At 42.3% G+C, this 23709-nt stretch overlaps 1 protein-coding gene across 1 annotated transcript in view; it reads right to left on the bottom strand.

The window, feature by feature from the left end:
* Positions 1 to 23709, bottom strand: part of Znrf3 (zinc and ring finger 3) — a 166353-nt gene that overhangs the window by 66552 nt on the left and 76092 nt on the right. Inside the window, exon 2 of the mRNA XM_059275524.1 lies at positions 7223 to 7348. Coding sequence (XP_059131507.1) covers positions 7223 to 7348 — 126 coding nt within the window. The remainder of the gene's footprint in view (positions 1 to 7222; positions 7349 to 23709) is intronic.

Below are 23709 nucleotides of genomic sequence, written 5' to 3'. Positions count from 1 at the left end.
TTCCATTTCTGTTAGATTCATTTTCTTCTCCTCCATTTACTATGTGGGGAAAAAAAGAGCAGAAATAAAAGCACATTCACCTTTTAACCAAATTTTCTGTTTTGAACCACAGGCTATTGTCGTGCTGCTGGTTACCCTCCAGAACATGACAGCAGGGACCTATTGCTGAAGCCACCACATCCTTGAGTTAGAACATAGAGAAATATGGACAGTATCATCTAGAAGCATCCTCTCTACTGGCTAGTTTTCAGAGCACTGGAAGATGCTATGTGTACTACAGGAAGAGAAGTGTAATCATCAATCTCACCCAACTGTGAACCCTGTGAGTTACAACAATATGCAATAGTGGTGTTCATGTTATGAGAGTGACAAATGGATTTAAGGTCCCACTCCAGGAGATGGAACCCATACCTGACACTGTCAACAAAGCCAAGAACCCAAAGATAGGTGGGTTATGGACCCTAAGGGAAAACCTACTAACATTATTCTACTAAATGGACACAGCAATAAAATACTTCCTAATGACTTACTGCTACCCCATAGATCAGTGCATGTCTCAGCCCTCATAAGAGAAGCTGCTTCTTATGATAGATGCAATTAACTCAGAGAGACCCACAATAGGTTGACATAGAGAGAATAAGAGACTTCAGAGCTCTCAGTCCTAAATGGGATGTCTATATTACACACATTCTCTCAAGGCTCAGGGATCTATTTGGAAGAGGAGGCTGAAAGACTGTTAAGAGCCACTGTGGTGGATGACTTCAAGAAAACGATTTTCCAAGTACAATAGGCAGATGGACATATAAACTCTTAATGATTATGATAACATGTATAAGACCTGCAAAAATTCAAGCCAGATAAAACCCTGGCATGGAAGAATGGAGGTGGGTGTGAAGTCCCATCTCCGCCCCAGGAACTTTTGACATCTGATTGCTGCTGGGAGAGGGAGAATCAGCTTTCTTTAATGGTGTGGTACCTGGTATATTGATTGATCCCACTCCAGGGCAGGCCTCATGCTCAGGAGGAGTAGATCAACACAAACTGGACTCAATGGGGGAGAGCATAAGAGAGTGAGAGAAAGAGAAAACTTGAGTTGGGTGTTAGGGAGGTAGGGGATAATCTGGACGAGTTGGGGAAGAGGGATACATATGATCAAAATTCACTATATGATATTCTCAGAGAATTATTATTTTTTTTTTTTAAAAAAGGAAGGCACTTTGTTAACCAGAACAACAAAAAACACAAACAAACTTGTCTATTTTGGAGCTGCAGTCTGAAAGACAGGGAAGACACTTTCCCCGGAAAGACTAATATACTGAGGAGGATGGGGCTTTCCCATTTCTGTCTCCTTTTTTTCTGTATACAAGGACTCAGAAGTATCAGTCATTCCTTCATGGGGCTACACTTTATTACTTCAGGAACAAAAACTCAGCACTGCTGCTGTTGTTGCTACTTTGTTGTGCTTTGTTTTGTTTATTGAGACAAGGCCTCACTTTGGAGCCTAGGCTGGCCTGGGATTTATTATGTTGTCCATGCTCACCTCAAACTCATAATGATCCTCTTATCTCAGTTTCTCAACTATTGGGATTCCAGGCACAAAGCAACATACCCCACCTTATTATTATAATTATTTATACCTACTGCCATCTACTTCATATACTGTAAAATTATTTAAGAGATACCACATTTTATTTGGGTAAAATATATGTAATACAAAATTTAATTAAGCGCACAGGACAGCAGCATGAAATACATTCACTTTGTCAATCATGGCCATCAATAACCTCCAGAACCTTTTCATCTTTCCAAACTAAAAATTTCCACCTACTTTTTAAAAAAAAAAGCCTTTATGCTCCTGGATCCCAGAATCTGGCAACCATTTACTTCACTCTGCCTTTCTGGATTTCACTATAAAAGCAATGTAACTTTGGATGCTAAAAGAAACAGAAGGATGTTAAGGGAAGGAGAGAGAGAGAGAGCAAGAAAATAGAGGTAAAGAAAGCCACTTTGTTTAGTATATTCATTCGTGCTAGGAACACTGACCAAGAGTAGATGCACTCTCTCCTTTAGACCCTGCTCCTATTTAGAGAGGTTGGAACATGCAAAAGGGTGAGTGACTGCAGGGGTCACAGAGCTTGAGAGGGTGGAAACTAGGTTGAAATTAGGTTCTAACTTGGTGGCAGAGTGCTTGTATAGCATGTGGGAGACCCTAGTTTCAATCCTCAGTATGGAAAACAAACAGTTACAACTGGGGTTTAAACCTTGATTAAAGGAAAACATCTCTTGGCTCTTACTTCTGGTTATCTTGGTCACCAGGTGTATGAGAAACAGAAAACTAAAGCAGCAGGATTTTCACTTTTCTTTGCAATGCCGTTTCTGAGACTCTGCTCTGGCTGAGGGAACAGCCTGAGCCCAGGGTGCAGTTCTCTATCAGCCTTCACCCTTGGTTTCCCCGTAGTTCAGCAGGAGGGCGTTTTTAGAACAGTTCTTCTCCTCATGGCACAGCAGGTTTCTTCCCTGTCACTCTGGGCTATTCAGTCTCTGCACTGCATGTGCAAATGGAACAGGGCAGAGACAAACACGCCTCCTCAGCAACTCCACTGGCTAAAATTGATGGATGTGTGAGCCTACTCAGTTCCCTAAGACACCCTGTGGCAAAGGGTACCGGATCCTCTCTGTCCAGCCTAGATGCCACTGCCAAGGCAGCACCCCCAGAGCCAGATCTTATGATGATAGTCATTCTATTAGAATCCTTTAGTAGCTCATGAAGACCAAATTCCTCAACCTGAAAGCTTTATTCCTCAGCAACTTTCCACACCCCTAGAGAACCTCTGGCTCCCTTTGCTCTACTCTGCTCTCCCCTATCTCCTGCTTTCATAGTCCATTTTGGTTAGCATCCCTTCAGTAACCATGGCCACATCCATATACAGATCTCTACTACGCAAACACATGTGACCCAAGTCTTCTCTCAATAGACCCAACTTCAGGCGACCTGGTACTGAGACCACCACCCACCAGCTTGTGACAACATTCTTGACTACAGGTGCCTGCATAGGGATAGCAGCCCAGCACTACCCCAGCCCTCAGCCCTCTAAAGAAAACATTTTCTTCCTTCCTTCACACATGACAAGGTAAGACAGGCTTAATTCCATAGTGTGTTTTCAGCCCCAGAGAACAGCTGACCAACCTCAAGAGTGCCTGATTTGAGATGGGCCAATGAATCCCCTTCTTGGACTCTTTTAGACTTAAAATCAGGAATGCTAGGGTTGTATCTCCCACTGAGTAGGCGGGACGGGGGTGGGGGGGTGGGAGGTGGGGGGAGATAAAGCAGCTCTACAAAGAGATCTGAGGAAGGGGCTGCTGACTCGGTGAGGAGTGGCAGTACCAGACGTAGGTTCTGTGATATTGCTCAATCTTTAGAGCCAATCCCTTGTCTGTAAAGAGTTGTGATTCTACCATATAGAAACACCAGTCTGGACCACACCTGGGTGATACTGAAAGCAGCTGGTGTTTATTATCTAGAAGACTGGCCGAGACAAGAGGAGTCAAGAAAAGTCAACACTGCTGAAGCCCAGAATAGTTCTGGTTCAGCTTCAGGCTCTTGGGAGCTCTGTGATCTCAGATGTGAAGAAGCTCACTAGGCCTCAGTTTTCTGACCATAACATGGAAATGTAGACAAGGTGTCAATGTGATAAGCAAAGACATCTACAGCTCCTAGCAGGCGGTGAGCACCCACCCAGGATAGCTGCTTCTGCACTCACCCAGTGCTGTAATGAGCCAGGTTCTGAGCTAAGTGCTCTGCTAACACCTCACAGCCCTACAGCAATCAGAAAAGCAGTGCTTTACAAAGGAGCAAGGCACCAAGAACTGAAGTTGCCTTTCTAAGGTCACTCAGCCAAGGTGGCATTTATAACATAAAATCCTCTAAATATCCTTTTATTAACTTCCCCATACCATCTTCTGAAGCACTGGACACAGGCAGGCCCAGGCCTTCTGGATGTACTGTATTTCAAAAAGCAAGCACAGAATTGGTCTACCTGGGGCTTGGGGCTTATCCAGCCTGGAATTTCAGAATTGAGGCTAAGCAAATTCTGCTGTAAACTCTAGTACATCATGTGTGTCCTGACATGAGAGTCTTCACGAATTTGATGGGTCATAAATAGTCAAATTAAGATGAAGCTCTTAAATTCTTTGCAGCCCTGTAAGATGCTTAATAAACACTACAAAGCTGAAGAGCTGAAATGCCTGAGGCATACAGACTCTTGCACTTTGGGAATGATTTAAGACCCTTCTCAAAAGTAAGCTGTCCCCAAATGTCAATCCCACTGTTTCCACAGGGTTCAATCTTTCAGATCTGTAATAAGGGTATTAGGGAAGATCTTAAGCATGATCCAGAAGCTCAGGGTATCAGACAGACAAGGTCCCAGAACAGCATCTCTACACTAAGTGCAAAAGAAACCACCCAACGGTAGCAGAGGTTTACCTGAGCCTGGCCTGAAGTGGGGCCTAGTTAGTTGTCCTGGCCTGCTTCTTCCCTGTGGAGTTTATCCTTACCCCAGCTCTACCCACCTAGCTGACTTGTCTGTACCTTCTATAGAACTAAAAAGATTAGAAGAATATGATCATAAATTATTTTTCTCTCATGAGTTTAAAGTGCTGAAACTCAAAACCCCTTGGTAATAAACCAAGGTAATGATTTTTTTTTTTTTTAAATAAAACTTGATTTGAACTCCTAGAGAGGCATTTATGTTTTTTAAAATCTTTGGGGTTTCAGCTCATGATTTTCTGTGGGCAGGAGAGGTCTGTGTCTAGCCCTTCTGGTTTCTAATAGGCTTTTCTGTGGTGACAGAGATAAGTCTCCACATCCATTCACAGTAGTTTTTGGACCCCCACCTGCACACTAGGCTGGCTGTTGTGTTCTTCCTATGCCTTTTAACTTCTTTTTCTTTACTGTGGTTCTGGAGATGGAACCCAGGGCCTCATACATGCTAGGCGGGAGCTCTACCACCAAGCTACACTCCCAGTCCACTTCCTATGCCTCTGTGTTTCTCCTTGCCTTCAACTCCTTGCCATAGTCATCGAAAGCGAAGAAACAGAAGGAAAATCATTCTGTCTACAGGGGAATGGCGTGCTGAGCTGCTGGAAGGATTGCTGTGCTTTCTCTCACATCAGAGTCCTTCTGTTTCTACCCTTGGGAAACCATAAAAGTAGAAAACAAAGTTGGTAAAGTTAATGAAATTTATGTTGTGAAAAAGAAGGAGGAGGAAGAAAAAGGAAAAAGAGGAGGAAGAAGAGGATTCATCACATCTCCTCTACCAACCCATGTTTAAAGCAAACAGTAAACCATCTTACTTTGTCTGGCCCAGTCATCTTTATTAATGATTTTATTCAGATGCCAACTCTTAAGGCAAACAGCAAATATGTGCTGCCTTGTACAATCCTCCCAGTCCTAGCCTTGCCCAACAGAAATAAACTGCTGCTCTTAGGAAGGTAGAGCCACATGCTAAGCTCCTAGTCCCCCACATTCAATAACCATTTCATGAAGAGTAAACACAAGAAGTGCTCCATGATTCAATACATATCTAAGGTTTCTATTCCCTCGGCTTCCTAGACCAGCAGGCCAAACCATATAAAACTCACGAAGTAAACCATGGTTCAGTTGATTCAGGCAGTGGAGGAAACAGTTTGATTCTGAGTGACTTCAACAAATGCCTGTCACTAAACTGTCTGAGGACAATAAAGGTTATACTTTGGGCCCTATTACAACCCATTTATAGACACAAGAGATGGAGCCCCACAGGGCTGGGGGAAACAAATGAAGCCAGTAAGATGAGTATGGTGCAGCAGCAGCTTAAGCATAGCAGAAGCAAATGGCACATTTGAAGCAGACACCTACAAGGAGAGCACTGTTCCTACACTTTGGATGTAGCTGGCACTTCTCCTAAGAAAACACTAACTCTCAAGAGAGTTACTGCTCCTAACCATCATTAAACAGCTCTGGTCAACTACTGAAATGATGAAGTATCAAGGCTGAGCCACCTCAAACACCTTGATTCAACTTAGTGAACCATAAACCAAACAGGCTATAATTTGTATTAGTTTTTCTCCTCCAATGAAAGGGCAGGAAAACGTGACAAGAGTCGTGGAGCTTCTGAAAAAGCAAATTAGGCTTCTGAGGGTCTCCATGAATAAAGACCTCTTAGGAGTGGCTGGCAAGAAACTCTTTATGTTTGGTAAGGGCTCCCTGCACCAATGCCACCTCTTCTCTGGCCTGGATATCCAAGAGAGCCTCAGCTTCCAGGAACAGGACTCAGTTGTCTTCCCAGGGTACACAGATCTGCAGCTTTGGGGACCATAAAATGTCTAGACAATAAGACTACTCTTAGAGACTACTTTTCCCCTAACCAAAACTTCAAATTACTTTCACAAAACCCTTTCTTTTAACAAAATGATCCACTTTAAAACAGATTATGACCTATCAGATTAAAAGTTCCTGAAAGATGGATTTCCAAAGCAAATTTATTTCTATCTTATACTGTTGTCAGACGTTATACTGACCTTAGCAGCTAAAAAGCTTTTCTTTTGTTTGCTAGTGCTTCTAAATGTGTGCCAACAGCCAATAGTGGCACATGAGGCACCAGGCATTGTATCTCACCTCATCTCCTAGACACCTGTGAGGTAAGTTCTAATGCAGGGTCATAATTGCTGTCCGCTGTTCTGAAACCAAGGAAACTCTAAATTCTAGGAGTTTTTCCATAATGTACTTGGCAACAAAAATTAATGAACCTGAACTCATTTGGAGGCAAAGCAAGCTGCAGGCTAACAAGAGGCTATTTAGAGTTTAGTTATCCCACTTAATGTGAATATCCATATGATTTGCTACACATATAAGAATATGTGTGATTACTGAGTATGGCCCTAGGTCCCCAAGGTTACTTAATAGACAATAAATACACCTTAATACTTCCCCAAACTTCCCAAATCTTAGATCTAAAACATTTGGCCCCAAAGGTGTAAAATACAGTACCATTTCACAGATAAGAAGCTGAGACTCTTAGAGAAAGCAACTTGCCCAAGGCCACGCAGCAGGCAGGAGCAGAGCAGACTCGGAATGCTATGCCAGCATGACTCTTCTCCAGAACCAGTTATTTGAAACTCAGGAAAACATTTAAGTGAAAAACACCAACCATAATGGCAGTGACACAGAAGGTCTGGTGCTTACCTTGCCCAGTACAGTAAGACATGGTTTGGGGTCCAATTCTGGCTGTTCGAGCTTCACCACTCCTACCCAGCCATATTCATACAAGTCCTCTTCATCATTGTTATTACACAGGCCCAGTGGGTGCATCTAAGAGACAAAGTGGAAAGAAAATGTCAACAGGCTGGCCACAGACTGGCTTGACTCCCTTTGTGCATTTCTCATTGTATACTAAGCCAAAGCCACCTCAAAACTTTAAACTTTAAGGCAGGGAATGGTTTTTCAATCCACAGGGAACTCCATTTCATTACAATGAACTGAGCACTGGGGAGAACACAAAACTACTAGAAACAGATATTATAAGGACTGGAGAAAGAACTTAACAGTAAAGAGCATTGGCTGTTCTTCCAGAGGACCCAGGTTTAACTCCCAACATGCACATGGCGGTTCACAACTGTCTATGACTCTGGTTCCAAAGGATCTGATGCCCTCTTCTGGCCTCCATAAGCACCAGCCCTGCATGTGCTACATAGATACATGCAAACAAAATATCCAGACCCATAAAAATTAAATAAAGATATATATGTGCATATGTGCACACATTCATGTGTGTGCACATTTGTAGATGCATATGAAGGCCAGAGGTTGATGTCAAATGTCTTCCCAATCTTTCTCCACCTTATTTTTTGAGACAAAGTCTTGAAGTAAACCTGGAGCTTTTCAATTTGGCTAGAGTGGTTGGCCAGTAAGTCTCGGGGATCCTCCTGTCTCTGTCTACCCAGTGCTGGGATCACGAGTGTATACGACCACGCTTGGTTTTCACACGGTACTAAGGACTGAATTCCAGTCCTCATGCTTGCACAGCAAGCACTTTATGGACTGAGTCAAGTCTTCAGCCCCTATAAATATATTTTATTGGTGCTACCTCTCTGCCTTGAAAGTAATGGTTGTCCCAAGATGGAAGCTACCTAACAAGAGGTAAGAAGAGAAAGAACCTCATATAAACAGCAATCTAAATTGCTATAAAATATCATAAATCTAACACTAAGCAATCATAAATGAAACTAGGATAGTATCCCGTTTGGCTTCTAGATCTCAAGGTCACATTAACTTATCCATGAGTGCCGAGAGACACATTCAGGACTTTATGAGAGAACTGGAAATGCGGCAAACTATCAATATAATTAGCAGTCTAGTTAAAGACTACAAATGGTTATTGGGAAATAGATGCCACTCTTGGAGGTCTTTTCAAAATCTACACAGCACACACACACAACGCCCCCCACCCCCCAAAAAAACAACTAGGTAGAGGAGCATCAGCTTATTTTCTCATATAAAAGTCTGGAAACAACAGCAATTCCCAAGGTCTATTCTCATAGTTCTAACATTGACTTGTATCAGGCTATTCTGTAGTAATTTCTTCCCAGGTTCCTTAAAGACGAAGTAAGTTCTAAAAGAAAGCATATTAAAACTCAGAAGTTCGCCGGGCGGTGGTGGCGCACGCCTTTAATCCCAGCACTCGGGAGGCAGAGCCAGGCGGATCTCTGTGAGTTCGAGGCCAGCCTTGGCTATCAAGTGAGTTCCAGGAAAGGCGCAAAGCTACACAGAGAAATCCTGTCTCGAAAAACAAAAAAACAAAAAAACAAAAAACAAAAAAAACCTCAGAAGTTCTAGGGCTGGAGATTTGGCTCAGTGGTTAGGTTACTTGTTGCTCCTATAAAGGACCAGGGTTTAATTCTCAGCATCCACACAGCAGTACACAATCATCCTTAACATAGTTGCTGGGGATCTCAACATCCTCTTCTGGCCTCTGTGGACATGCACATGGTTTAAAACATAGATATACATAATATAAAACTAGATCTTCAAAATAAAAAAATAGACTCAGAGGTTTTAAAGGTAAGAACATTAAGATTCAGGATGTAATCTTTAGAGTCTCAGGAAGTCCATGAAATTAACCAGATGCACAAGGCACCTCCCTCTCCAAGCTTATGTAATTCATAAAGACTACCAAGGACAAAGAGAAGAAGCAGACCTGCCAAGCTTCCTGTAAGAGTCCCAGACTAGCTAAGTAGCCTGACAGAGACACTTTTGACCAGGCGAGTTGCCTGCAAGTCAAGCACTGTGCTCCAGGATTCCAGCTTTTGTCAGCCATCCTCCATGCTGGGGTGGCTTTGGTGATGCAGCTGTCTTTAAGTCATTCCTGTTCCTATAAGCGGCACCAATAAACTCACTGGTTTGCCAACATGGACCTAAGTGGCATTTGTGCTTTGGTCTGTCCCTGATTTTCTACCGGGGGTGAGCAGACATTTGTTTAAGACTCTCTAAGGAATAGTGTAACATACCACAGGCTCCAGAACCCAAGAGCAATCTGGAAAGAGAAAATTCTCATAATTTTCCAAGTTATAAGCCTAGCTTTTTAATATTTATTTTTTTATTTATATATGTACAAGTGGTTTGCTAGCATGTACATCTGTGCACTCGGTGTGTGCTTGGTTTCCTCAGAGGTCAGAAGAGGGAGTCAGATCCCCTGGAACTGGAGTTATAGATGATTGTGTGCTACCACGTGGGTGCTGGGAGTTAAACTCAGGTCCTCTAGAAGAGCATCTAATGATCTTCACTGCTGATCCATCTCTCCAGTCTGATGTGCTAAACTCTTCAGTTGAAGAAATATATTTAGGTTAGTATTAAGCACCTTCTAGGACACATCTTTAATCCCAGCACTTGGGAAGCAGAGGAAGGTGGATCTCTGTGAGTTTGAGGTCAGGCTGGTATACCTAGTGAGTTCCAGGACAGCCAGAGCTGCATATATAGTGAGACTCTGCGGAAAAACAAAACAAAACAAAGAACCTTCTAAGTTCCACTATAGAACCCACTATAGATAGGATAATAGCTCCAAAGTCATCCATATCCTAACCTTCAGACATAGGAATTTACCTTATACAGTAAGACACTCTGACAGATATGACTAAGCATGATGCGATGAAGATTTCCTGGACTCTCCAGGTAGGCTAGTGTATCAACATCAGTGTTGTTCTAAGCCAGCAGACCTGTAATAACTTGTAGCAGCAAATAGAAAGCTAATGCGTATTATTCCTGACTTATTTTACAGGTGAAAACAAAAGTTCAAGGTAAATAACCTTGTTTTCCAAGACAACATAGGCAAGCAAGTACACTCAGCCCAATGGTTCCGCGGTGACTTCCCACTTGTTCTGGGCCCCTTCCTCTGAGAGCTAACCATCTGAGACAGAAAACACTAAAAGAGAAAAATCTTCAGAAAAAAAAGGTTTCTAGCTTTAAACTGGTTATAGTCAAGGGCAATGTGCTATTTAATGTGGGCAGCAAGAGGAGCTAAGCTGCTGAGAGTGGGAGGTGTGTGTGAAGCTGCAGGGCCTCAGAGCAAACTCTGAAGGAAGAATAGGACTAATCATTCCAAACTTCGCAAAGAGGTGCAAAAGACAGAGAGGAAGAATGAGACCAGACTGACCAGTCATATAAAAAGTCATAGTCTACAACAAAACAAAGAAAAGGGCTTAAAAATTAGAACAGAGTTTGGATATCAAGATAGTATCAGAGTTTCAAGCAGTAAATGCCACACTGAAGACAAGCAGCACTGAAGCAAATGGGTGACACACTTTTCGTGCAGTGATATGCCTGATCTCCAGAGATGGCAATGGGGGGCCAGCCTAGAGATTCTTGGAATCCAACTTCTATGCAATAGTGTGAAAGGGATTGCAGAGCCCACGGGGCAAGTGAGAGGTCTGAGGGTGCTAAAGGGGTTGTCAGCAGCTGTCTCTGTAGCCAGTGAGTACCCACCCCCTGGGAATTCCAAGACAAAGTCCCTATTTCCTTGTGAGTCCTCATTTCAGAGTTTTTCCTGTAAGACCAGTGAGGGTTCTGCAGCAAGGCAGACAGTACAACCTTCCCTTTAGGAGGCCCCTGTAGGACTTAGCCCATCCTGAAATGTCCTATGTATTAAATCAAAGTAGCCTAAAATGCCAAGCCCTCCTACAGCAGAAGAGGATGAACAAGGATCACCAAGTTGTACCAACAATTCAGTCACCTATGACCTTCAGGAAAAGGTGAGACTCAGCTAAACCCAGCCCAGCTTCAGCTTCCCAAAATCTCAGGTCAAGTCACTGCAATAGCAAGCACATTTGTGACACTGTTTTACTGTATTCCATGGAACTTCTACTCATGTGGGCTGGAGGTTTCCAGATAACCACATTGTTACTTAAAACACCTACGGGGTTTGGTCAGTGATAGAGAACAGCTTTGAAAGAGCAGGAGAATGCAGACCTAAGAGCTGGGTCTTCCTCAAAACTTCACTAAAGAGAACCCCAAAGATACGGCAAAACACGCATGAGTCCATTCATATAAAATGTTAATAATAATAATAATAATAATAATGCAAATAAAGAGACTGGAAGCGGATTAGTGGTTATCCGGGGCTTGGAGGTGATAAGAAGAGGCTGCTTCATGGGTATAATTTCTTCTTGAGGGTGATGGAAATGTTCTGGAACCTCATAGTGGTAACAGCTGTACAATACAGCATACTAACCCCACCACCACCACCACCACCACCACTTAAGCCAGCATCTCTCTATGTAGCCCTAGCTGTCCTGGAACCCACAGAGATCTGCCTGCCTCTGCTATGATTAAAGTCATGCACCATTATGCCTGGAACTAAATGCTTTAAAATGGTAGGGGTTTTTTTTTTGTTTTTGTTTTGTTGTTGTTGTTGTTATTTATTTGTTTGTTTTGGTTTTTCGAGACAGGGTTTCTGTGTAGCCCTGGCTGTCCTGGAACTCACTCTGTAGACCATGCTGGCCTCAAACTCACAGAAATTCGCCTGCCTCTGCCTCCTAAGTGCTAGGATTAAAGATGTGTGCCACCACATCTGACCAAAAATGGTAGGTTTTAACCAAGCAATTGTTTACTCAAAAAGGACTTGTTGGCCTACTTCTGTCCTTGGTAAATGTGGGTATCTAGTGTAGGGTAATGTGGTTTGAATCCTTCCAGAACATAAGACAAGTATAAAGGACCTTCAGCAATTGTGTCCTGGCCCCACAAGATGAACAACAGGGGTAAATAACACAGAGAAACACAGGATCTCAGGATCAACATTTGTAAACTGAAACTCCACAGAAGCTATGGCTTCTCTCTCTCTCTCTCTCTCTCTTCCTCTTTGTGTGTGTGTGTGTATGAGTGTATGTGCATGAACACCCTGGGGATCAATCCAGGGCCTCAAACATACTAGCCAAGTGCACCAAAACAAACTTACTTATTTAATTATTTAATTATTCATTCACTTGTTTGCTTAGTTAGTTTGCTTGTTTATTAATTGTAAGTCTGGAACAGTCTGTTAATTTTCCCAAGCTGGTCTTGAACTTGTTATCCTCCTGTCTCATCTTCTAAATAGCTGAGACTGCAGGAATATGCCATCATATCCAGCTATTAAAAAGGAGGGTGAGGTGGATTTAACTATTGCTAAATCCATCATTTCCTACTTTGTTCCTACGATTGCTTTGTGTTTAATTAATATAACCATGTTGTTCCATGGAACACATTTTGAGAACACACTGGGAGGGAGAACATATACACACTGAGAGACTAAATCTGATACAAGACAAAGCTAAATAGCCTTAAATACTGAAGAACCAACCATGACTCAAGAGTAAAAGGTAGAGAGTGGGGACACACACACACACACACACACACACACACACACACACACAGGAGGAGGACAGCAAATAGGAGGGAGGGGATAATAAGAACGGGAACCAGGAGCAGCAGAAGCCACTATGAAAATGGGGACCTAACATTAAGCAAGGTGTGTCAAGAGCATGTGCCTAGGTATGCAAAATGTGAACTATGTAAGGTTCTGTCAGGCCAGCACTCTGGAAAAAACTTCCTACTAGGCTGGATCTCACCTCCTTTCACTCTTCTAAGACTCCTTATTGGACGGAGTTTCTTGATGACACTGGGGCAACTGTTGGCAGCTTAATACATCAGTCCTGTCAAAGCTGTTGACTATTAAATAGCATCACAACCTTCAAAAGCAAAACAAACTTGTCTGTTGCCACGGGCTTTTTAATTTTGGGGGGGGGGGGAGTAAAGATATCATAAAAAATTATCACAGGATTGAAAACCCACCTCACAGCCAGTCATGGTGGAGCAACAGAGGCAGTCATCTCTCTGTGAATTCAAAGTCAGCCTGATCTACAGTGAGACCCTGCTTCTAAAAAAACAGAAGGGGGTGGGAGGGATGACGTCAAAGACCACCCACCACCTACCTCACCATCCTTGCCACTTTTCCAACTCCATCTCAGTTCCCTACTTTTACTCACTTCCCCAGTAGTTAACCCTGTAAATTCAATCTTAGCTACTACAGTTAACCAATATAACCATCCATCTTACTCATCTCTCAAAGATATATTATAGAATTCAGGCTGCTGTCAGTTTGCCTCTGACAATAGTATCAGCTTCCAGAAATACCTGTTGTCCCACACCTCCAGCCATTTGCATCATAGGGTTCTATTTAACCCAAGGGGTCCAAGTTAAAGTTAAAGTCGGGAAAATGTTTCTTAAGTAAGTAGAAGTAGTCATATGATGAAAATGTGCACTAGTAAGCTGACCTGATACAAATGATGGTGTCCCCCAGGCAAAGGTAGAAATCACATACAAATGAGAATGTTATGTTAGGGGAAAAGTAAGTGGGGGGCTTTTCATTGGATAGTACGTACTAGGTTACATTTCAGTTTCATTTTACTCTTAGAGCAAACTGTTAGAATATTCAGTGATACTGACTAGACTATATAAAGAAACCGTATACTGGAACTGCAAGTCAGCAATGAAGTCAAATTAATGGTACCATGAAAGCTGTGTCAGCCAATGAACAGCTGGATCCCACTCAAAGCCAATGGCAAATGATCTAGTTAAGGATTAAAGAAGTATGCATGGGTGCTTTCACAGAGAATGATCAAAGCAGAAATAACTATGGGAAAAATGAGTTCTCTCACTTGGAAAATGACCCTTGATATTACTGCTGAAGTCAGACATAAATAGAGGATACCACATCCACTCAGATAATTCTCCTGAAAATATTCTAACACTGCCCATCCAAGACCCACTGTTCAACGCAAGTATAAGATACTGGGGCTGTAATTACATTCTAACTTGTTAAATTAAAAACAAACTCTTGACCTATCTAGCCTCAGGTTATTAGCCACATTAGCAGTGTCATGTATGGGTTCCACCTCAGTGTGGACCTTAAACAAACAAAAAAACCAAAAACTTTATTTTCAGCCTCATTTTTCAAGACAGTCTCAATCAGACTAATTTCTATTATCTAAGTAATATTAGTCCCTAATTTTAAGAGAGCCAAAACCCCTTCCGGATAGCAATCATCTATACAAAACAAGGACCTTCTACATAAGAAATTCATATATCCTCCCAAAGGTCCAGCAAGATATTGTTTCTATACCACTGTTCTACAGCCACCATGTAAAAGCCACAGCTCCTAACACACATGTTCAGTCAGTGCCATCAGACTACTTTACATAGGATCAATATGTACTTCTGACACTTTATCATTCAAAATTAGTATTAGTCTTCTATGGTATATGATTTTCAAACATGATAATTTTGAACTTAATATGGCACGTTAGCATTTAAAATTACAGGCACTTCTGGGTTTTACTTTTTTTTTTTTTTTTTTTTGAGACAGGGTTTCTCTGTGTAGCCCTGGCTGTCCTGAAACTCATAGAGATCCACCTGCCTCTGGAACTCACTCACTCTTTAGACCAGGCTGTCCTCTAACTCATATTCTCTCTCTCCTCTCCTTTCCTCTCCTCCACCTCTTCTTCTCCTTGGGCCCCCCCAACCCCCCCCCCACGTGCGTGCGTGCGTGCGTGCGTGCGTGTGTGTGTGTGTGTGTGTGTGTGTGTGTGTGTGTTGCATGTGAATGTGTGGCATATGAATTTGGAGATCAGAGCAAGGTTCCCAGTGTCTTCCTTTATCGTTCTCTTCCTTGCTGTCTTGAGACAGGGTCCCTCACTTAGCCAGAAGCTCCTGTTTCAGTTAGGCTGGTTTGCCAGTGATCTCTTGGGATCTTCCTATCTCTGCCATTCTCCTGCTAATGGTAGAGTTACAGGCATGGGCAGCTGTAGCCAGATTTTTAAGATGCATGCTGGGAATTCAAACTCAGGTCCTCATGCTTGCAAAGTACTCTTAAACCACTGGCCATCTGCCCAGGCCCTGATTTTTTCTTAAAATGTTTGGAGAAGTAGAGTTTTAAAAGGCCTAATTACACATAAGAATTCAGAGACATCACAAAGGAAAAAATCATATAGGTTCAGAAACCTAGAATGGAACCTGAGAAAGATTCCACTAAAGACAAGGTACTTCCTTCTCCACTAGGAAATGGAAGGACAGCTCCACAGCCTAGAATGAAAAGACAAGCAAGTTTTCTGAGACAGATCCCTGGGAGAACACCAGGCAAATAATAAGCTACAATTAAACACAAGGATAAAACAAAGTGTGGTCTGTGTTTAACTCTGATCCTGTACTATAGGAAAAGTAACTTGGGGATGTCCAATATGGCATGAGTCAAGGAAGGAAAAACACTTGCTGTCCTTTATGGAGATTGTTACTATCCCCAAGGCCTTAATGAGATACAACAGCTAAATGAAATGTGACGCAAACAAATAGCATAGTTAGATGCTCAGTGACTAAGCTCTCTCTACTTTCTCTAGATTTGTCACGTTCACTTTTACTTTGTGCCTTTGCCAAGAACACTCTGCCCTTCAAGACCAGCTTCAATGACACTCTTTCCACCGAGCTTTCTTGAATGTACTCACAGAGCTAAATTGCTTTGATACCAAACACTTTCATGGTGCTTACCAGTTCCTTGTATTGCCCACACCTCACCCCTCCACCCTACACTTAATGTGAGCATCTGCTTCTAGAAGAACAGTATTACTTTACTCAGAGGTTCCAATCATCTTACTGTTAGCCTTGACATCAACAGGTGCTCAATAAATGGCTGCTGGCCTCTCTATCAGGCTGCTTGCTTTGTTTTTGGAAAGCCACTTGGGTTTCTGCTTAGCTAATGGAGGGACGAAGGAAAATCGGGATTTAACCAAACTATTGCATGAACTTTAAAGGATTAGCTCTACTAAGTGTTGATTGCAATTTGTCAAAGAAGACTCAGTGGCACTGGTACTAGCATAGGAAGCCAATATTTCCTACCCAGAGAACACAACCCCATGGCCCTTCACTCACATAGCCTGGTAACCATACATCTTGAAAGGTCAGTGGATGGGGAAAGAAAATAGATGACCCTTCCCAAAGAAAGCTCCACATGTCTACAATTTTCCTACTTATGTCTAATCCACAAAGTTACTGTCAACAACAACAAAAAGTAAGGAACTAAACCCAAGGAGAAGTAGGAATGAGATACAGGTACAAGGATTCCAACAGGAATAAAGGGAATTCTAAAAATGAAGGCCCAGAGCATGATAGCTGTAGGAAAGTTAAACAACAACAACAACAACAACAACAAAATACAAAAAACCTGAACCACTGCCAAATGGGTTTGTTGGTACTGAGGAGTTCTACAGTTCTGAAAAAGAGAATGAAATGTGGAAAGTAATGTAACTAAGGGTAAGATTAACTGAGGGCAAGAAGAGAGAACGATAACATAGCTCCTTATTCCAGAGAAAGCCAGAACTTACACCTACGCCTGCAGGTCCAGCTGAGAATACTGTATCACCATGGTAGCCTGATGCAAGCAACAATTATGATATGACTATACTGAAAAATGGAACAACTGGCTTATGCTAGAATATGAAAACAGACCTTCAGATTTCTCAGGGCCAAGTAAGACTGATTATTCATAGTTTCACTGTTTTGCTAATGGACAAAGAATCTACAAGAACCCTTAAGCCAAAGACAATGTGATGCCAGGCATAAGTATCTGGAGTGAACTGTTTCCTTGAGATGCTCCACATGCCAAACTCTGAAACCAAGAGCAGCTTTTTCAGAAGCTTTTGACACAAACTACTTGAGTGAGACACACTGGCACAGACTCCCAATGTCTCAAGGCGGAGAGCTGAAGCCAGGACTAGCCATGCTTTTGCCCAAGGTTATAATATCTCCCCATTGCACTAAACGTTTACAGTAACTTCAAAAAGACCACTTGCTTGCAAGTGAGTTACTGCTCTAGGAGCCGTGTGTTATGCTAGTAGAAGGACAGCTAACTCACTCTACAAAGTGACCTCATCCAAAAGGTCCTGGGGATTTAAAAGGGAGACTTCCCTCTTTTTGTCCTATCTCCTCTACCTAGGGCCCAGGATGTAAGACATCCCTATGGTATAAAGCCTCACATCACAGTCCAGACCTTTTCTTAAAAATATGGTGGCTAAAATCAAGGCTTATAATTTATGTGAAGGGACAGGATGACAGCCCACCCATTCTTCTCTTGAGTCATAAGGTCTTTTTTCCCCTTTTCTATGTATAAAAAAATACACAATTCCCTTTTGAACTTTTTAAAAAGCTGTGTGCACACACACACAGGCATGTCTTCTGGGGAGTCAAACTCAGGTCCTCATTGCTTGCTCACCAAACGCTTTACCCACTGAGCCATCTAGAATGTTAGAAAGCTGTCCTGAAATAGATGCCTCTCTAGCTCTTTGAATGGTCTAAACCTTTTTTTTTTTTCTTCCTGGAATCTAGAATCCAGAAGAACCTGAATCCAGTAATCCAGTTTCTTTTCTTCCTGTTGTCATAGTTATTGGGGCAACTGTAGTAAGGATGAGAACTGACCCAGACACAGAAAAGGAGCTGGTGGTTCTGGCTGTGTGTGGATGCTTCCAAATGGGAATGGTCTGAGGATCGAACCAACACTTCTCTACTCAAGACACAAGTTTTCTGAATGCTCAACTGGAATCTCTGCCAATGAACGTCACTTTTTAGAGAAAAGCCAATAATGGCTTTATTCTATATGGCTCCTCTGTACCAAAAGAAGATAATGAAAATACCACCATAGGAAAAAAATTCACATTAAAAAAATTAAAGAAAGTTAATATGTACAACCTGTGCTACTTCTTCTAAGTCACAGTCTAATTGGGGATGTAGCTCAGTGTCAGACTGCTTACCAAATGATATGGAAGACACTGGGGTTTGATCCTTAACAATAAAAATAGAACAGAGTGAAGTAGGAATCACATCTGTTTCTGGTAAAAAAACTGAAGCTAAAATTTTGAAAGTTAATGGGTTAGGGAATAAGGATAATAGCTTTAAAAAAGAAAGATAATAATATTCATTTATACCAATTATGCTAAGCATTCTCAGTGGACGAACACTAAGTGAGAAAAGGCATTTAAGTCTTGAGCCCTCTCTACTGTCATGGTGTTTGATCAGTTGTTTGAAAAAGATTCTAAAATGCACGTACACCTGCTGACATAAGAGGCAACTTAAAAAACCAAAACATAATACAGCTTAACAGCAGCATGGCAGAACCAGGTGGTAATATGTTGTTAAAGAGATGTTCTCCTCTCTGACAACAAATACAATGGCCTTCCACGGGTCACCCCAGAGGGGCTGAGTGACCCAAGAAAGTACTCCATGTAAGCTAGAGAGCCAGACAAACTTACAGCACTGGACGCACACATTCTTACCTCTGCATGTGCAGGCTGCCTGCAAGCACTCAGCAAGAAAAACCCCAGGGTACTAACAGCTCACAGGGAAACCAACAATAATATGAATTTCATCAGTGATGACAGTGTTCAGCTCCAGTTATTCCAACACTTTAGCTGGTTCAAGAGAATCTTCCAACTATAGAAGCACCAAGGGCATGTGGCCCAGGCCTAGCTCACATCCAGGACCATAGTAATCATTTAATTTCCTTTCTCTAACAAAACAGAGACAAAATTACTCAAAACAACAACAAAACCAAAAAGGCCTCCACTTCTTCCTGCTGTATGCCTTCTGGTTGCTGTCAAAATGGACACATTTATAAGACTAAGGAAAGCGATGTGGTCCTGGGTGGATACTACTCTGGACACAAGCTGTCACTGTGAAGAACACTGATGACACCTCACACCACTTCTTCAGCCATGCTTAAGACTTGAAACTGACTACTATCCATGCAAAGTGACATCACTGCAAATTAACAAAAAAGTCACCAAGAGGTCAAAATTCAAGTCTTTCACAATGTATGTAATAGTCACTCTGTGCCCTGTTCCGTGGATATCCTCTTGGATAAAACTCTCACCAACAAGGGTGTTTTCAAAGTCAGCTCTTAAAGGCAAGGTCAAATGGGAGGCCATGGTCAAATGGGAGGATACAAAATGGACAAGAACAAGTAGTTCTTCCAGAAGCTTGTTTTAGGGGTTTTTGTTTGCTTGTTTCCAGAATTAAAAATTGGGGGATTCTACCACATGCCTGAAAATGTACATCCTCCTGTAATCACAATAAAATGCAAGTCAAGCTTCTTTTTAAAAGGCGGGCATGCAGCTCAGCACTTGAGAGTCTAAGGCAGGAGGATTGCTACAAATCTTAAGTCACCTTGGGCTAATACAGAGAGCTCCCACCAGCCTAGACTATAGATGAGACCTTGTATGCAACAGTAGATGGGATGGGATGGGATGGGAGGGGAGGGGAGGGGAGGGGAGGGGAGGGGAGGGGAGGGGAGGGGAGGGGAGGGGAGGGGAGGGGAGGGGAGGGGAGGGGAGGGGAGAAGAATAGTAGGTTTTGTATAAAGACTAGAGACTCTTACTATTTGGGGCTTCTTTACAGGTACAGTTGTAATATGCTCATTTTCTGTCATCTTGAGTTGTTTTCTGAATACAGAGGAAGGAAGCCCTTGGGTGGCAGGCAGGTCCACTGTGTCTAAATCAGAATTTTAAGGTTTTTTTTTTTTTAAATTTTCGTAAAGCCTCTTTAATAAAAAAAAAAAAAAAACACCCCAGAAACTAAAATAAGAATAATCATCCAATACCCAACAGCTAAGTATGAGAAGGGTATTCATTCTGAATGGCACTGAGAGCCAGTACTTAGCATTTGGACAAGAATCCACCCAGAAACCCTCACTGTGCTGTGAGCAGGCTATGGGACAGGCATGGGCCATGTAGCCTGGGACAGGTCCCAGCTCTGTTGCTTCCAATGGCCCTAGATATGAGCTAGTCTGGGCCACATGGCCTGGGGCAGGTCTTGGTTCTCTGGAGCTCACCGGGACTGGCCTTGAACTCATAGGGGTCTCTGTCTCCCAAGTGCTAGGACTAAGGGCGTGTGCAAGCACACCTGGCTAAAATTAGAAACTTTTGAGTTATAAAAGATACTATCAAGAAAGTGAAAAGACAACCCACAGTGTGTAACTGTATGTATAAATCTATCCCCAATGTGGGACACCAAACCAAGTCCTGTGTATGCTAGTTAAGTGTGCTATCTCTCTGCTCTGCCTACAACCTCTGTGCATTGTGCATAGTGTACAGTTAGCAAGACATCCATCCCTAAAATACTGAAGGAGTTTTTATAGCTCAATAATAAAAAGACAAATTATCTAATTAATTATAGGAAAAGGCTCTGAATATACCCACAAAAGATATATAAATGCTTATCAATAAGCACATGAAAAGATGCTCACCATTATCCTGAAAGAAGACAAGTCAAAAACCACAATCAAATACCATTTCATACCAGTTATGGTGGGTATCGTTTAAAAAAAAAAAATCGATAGTAACAAGATGGCTCAGGGGTTAAGAGCACTGGCTGCTCTTGCAGATGACGCAGGTTTGATTCCAAGCCCCCACATAGAGGCTCAAATCCAGAGGAGCCAACGACCTCTTCAAGCACCAGGCATGTACATGGGTCACAGACTAAACACCCATGTACTTAATAAAAGAAGAACACGCCTCTAAAAAAGAAAGGAAGGAAGGAAGAAGGAAGCAAGAAAAAGAGAAAGAAAGAAAAGAAACCCATCAAGCACTGCTTAGAATACGGCAAACTTAGAACCTTTATACATTGCTGGTAAAAACGAAGAGATGGCACAGTAGTTGACAGCATTTACTGCTCTTCCAGAGGACCTGGGTTCCAGTTCCAGTTCCCACATGGCAGCTCACAACCACCTCTAACCCTAGTTCCAGCCCTCTTCTGGCCTCTGGGGAGCACCATGCATATACATGGTGCACAAACAAACATGCAGCCAAGCACTCATATACACACAATTAAAAAATTCATATGAAGAGTTTTTACCATTTTGCCAAATTAAATTAGAATTACCATGTGACTCAGAAACTCCTACGTATATACTCAAGAGATATACATGCCCCCCCCCCTTTTTTGAGAAAGGGTCTCTATATATAGCCCTGGCTGTCCTGGAACTCACTATGTATACCTAGCTGTCCTCTGCCTCCCAAGTGCTGGGAAGTGTGAGACACCACACCTATCTACACACAAAATCTTATATGTGAATGTTTTGAAGATTATTCATAAAAGCCTTGAGGTATATCTAACTCATAAGTCTACTAACTGATGAACATTTAAACAAAATGTAGTATATACACAATTGGATTACTGTTCAGTCTTAGAAAGGGACAAAAAGCACTAGAGACATGCTCCAACCTCATAAACCTCAATATCATGCTGTGTGAAAGAAGCCAGGCATAAGAACCCATACACAGCAGTCCAGAATAAGGAACTCCACAGGCATAAAACTGGTGTTTGTTTAGGACTCCATTTTTTTTATTTATTATTTATTTGTTTGTTTGTTTTTAAAGACAGGTTTCTCTGCGTAGCCCCGGCTGTCCTAGAACTCACTCTGTAGACCAGGCTGGCTTCGAACTTACAGAGATTGGCCTGCCTCTGCCTCCTAAGTGCTGAGATTAAAGGCATGCATCATCACCACCAGGCTTCTTTTTATTTTTTGACATAGATTCTCACTGTGTAGCATTGGCTGTCCTGGAACTCACCATCTAGACCAGGTTGGCCTTGAACGCAGAGCTCCTTTCCCTCTGCCTTTCAAGTACTGGGATTAGAGACACACCATGTCTGGCTTGGGGTTTCTTTTTAAGATGATTAAAATGTTGCAAATTATCATCATCATCATTAAAATCTTCTAATTATTATCAGTGTCAAGGTGTGTGTGTGCATGCATGCTCATGTTGTTGTAGAACTCCAGGTATGGCATGGTATGGCAAAGCATTGATCTAGTCTTGAAATCAGATCTGTTCCAGAATATTTGTTTATACTGTGAAGATGTGTCTTTGCCAAGGAGCATTCTGATTGGTTTAATGAAGAGTTGAATGGCCAATACCTAGGCAGGAAGAGGTTAGGCAGGACTTCTGGAGACAGAGAGGGCTCTGGGAAGAAGAAAGGCAGAGTTGCCAGACAGAGAGGAGACAGGAGGTACAAGATGGAAGAGAGGTACACCACGTGGCAGAACACAGATGAAAAAATATTGGTTAATTTAAGTTATAAGAGCTAGTTGAGACAAGCCTAAGCTAAAGGCCAAGCTTTCGTAACTAAAATAAGTCTCTTGGTCATTTGCATGTTGAAGGTCCAAAGATACTCCGACAAGAAAACTTGCTACATCAGATCAGTTGTGACTACCAGTACAAAACCCTACAAGATCTAGCCTATTAACATTTCCTCCTGGAAGATAGGAGAGAGCTCATAAGATGCAGGCTTCTCCCCACCGTGAAGATAGATAAACAGTTAACAATTGCTAGGACAGAGTCTTATTCAGTCATGTAGCATCCCCTAGGTTGATTATGCCCCAATTAAAGCAGCCCCAATTAAATTCATTGTTCTACCAAGGTAAGACTTAGGTGGGATTGTTTCTTTGGCTTGTGGGTGGTGCCCTATCTAGGGTTAACAGATATCTGTTCATAACTCTCCAAGAAAAGTCACAAGTGCTCAGGATCAAAACTAAAGCCACACACATGAGTAGCAGGTCCGATGAAAAGAACACAGCTGAGGTCCAATGTATTACTTATCTCCCCTCAGTTCAGCTTATTCATCTGAAGAACAGGAATGGTCCTAATCCATTATGCAGGGGGACAGCACAAATCAACAGATGGAGAGTGATAGAGTGTATTGCACAAGAGGGAATGGGTCCCGGGATGAGGCCCAGAAGTATCATGATAAGAATGAAAATGGTAGGGCTGGAGAGATGGCTCAGAGGTTAAGAGCACTGACTGCTCTTCCACAGGTCCTGAGTTCAATTCCCAGCAACCACATGACTCACAACCATCTATGCAGACAAACATACAAACAGAACACTGTATACATAATAAATAAATCTTAAAAAAAAAAAAAGAATGAAAATGGCACAATTTCATGTGCAGGAGGCAATCAAAGGGGAGTTTGGTGGGACAGGGTGGTCTTCATTGAACTTCCCAAAGCCCCAACAAGAGCCCCAATAGAAAGAATGTAGATGGCGCACGCCTGTAATCCCAGCACTCGGGAGGCAGAGCCAGGCGGATCTCTGTGAGTTCGAGGCCAGCCTG

The sequence above is a fragment of the Peromyscus eremicus genome, chromosome 10 (assembly GCF_949786415.1).
Source record: "Peromyscus eremicus chromosome 10, PerEre_H2_v1, whole genome shotgun sequence".
NCBI lineage: Eukaryota > Metazoa > Chordata > Mammalia > Rodentia > Cricetidae > Peromyscus > Peromyscus eremicus.
This window is presented reverse-complemented; position numbering and strand designations above follow the sequence as displayed.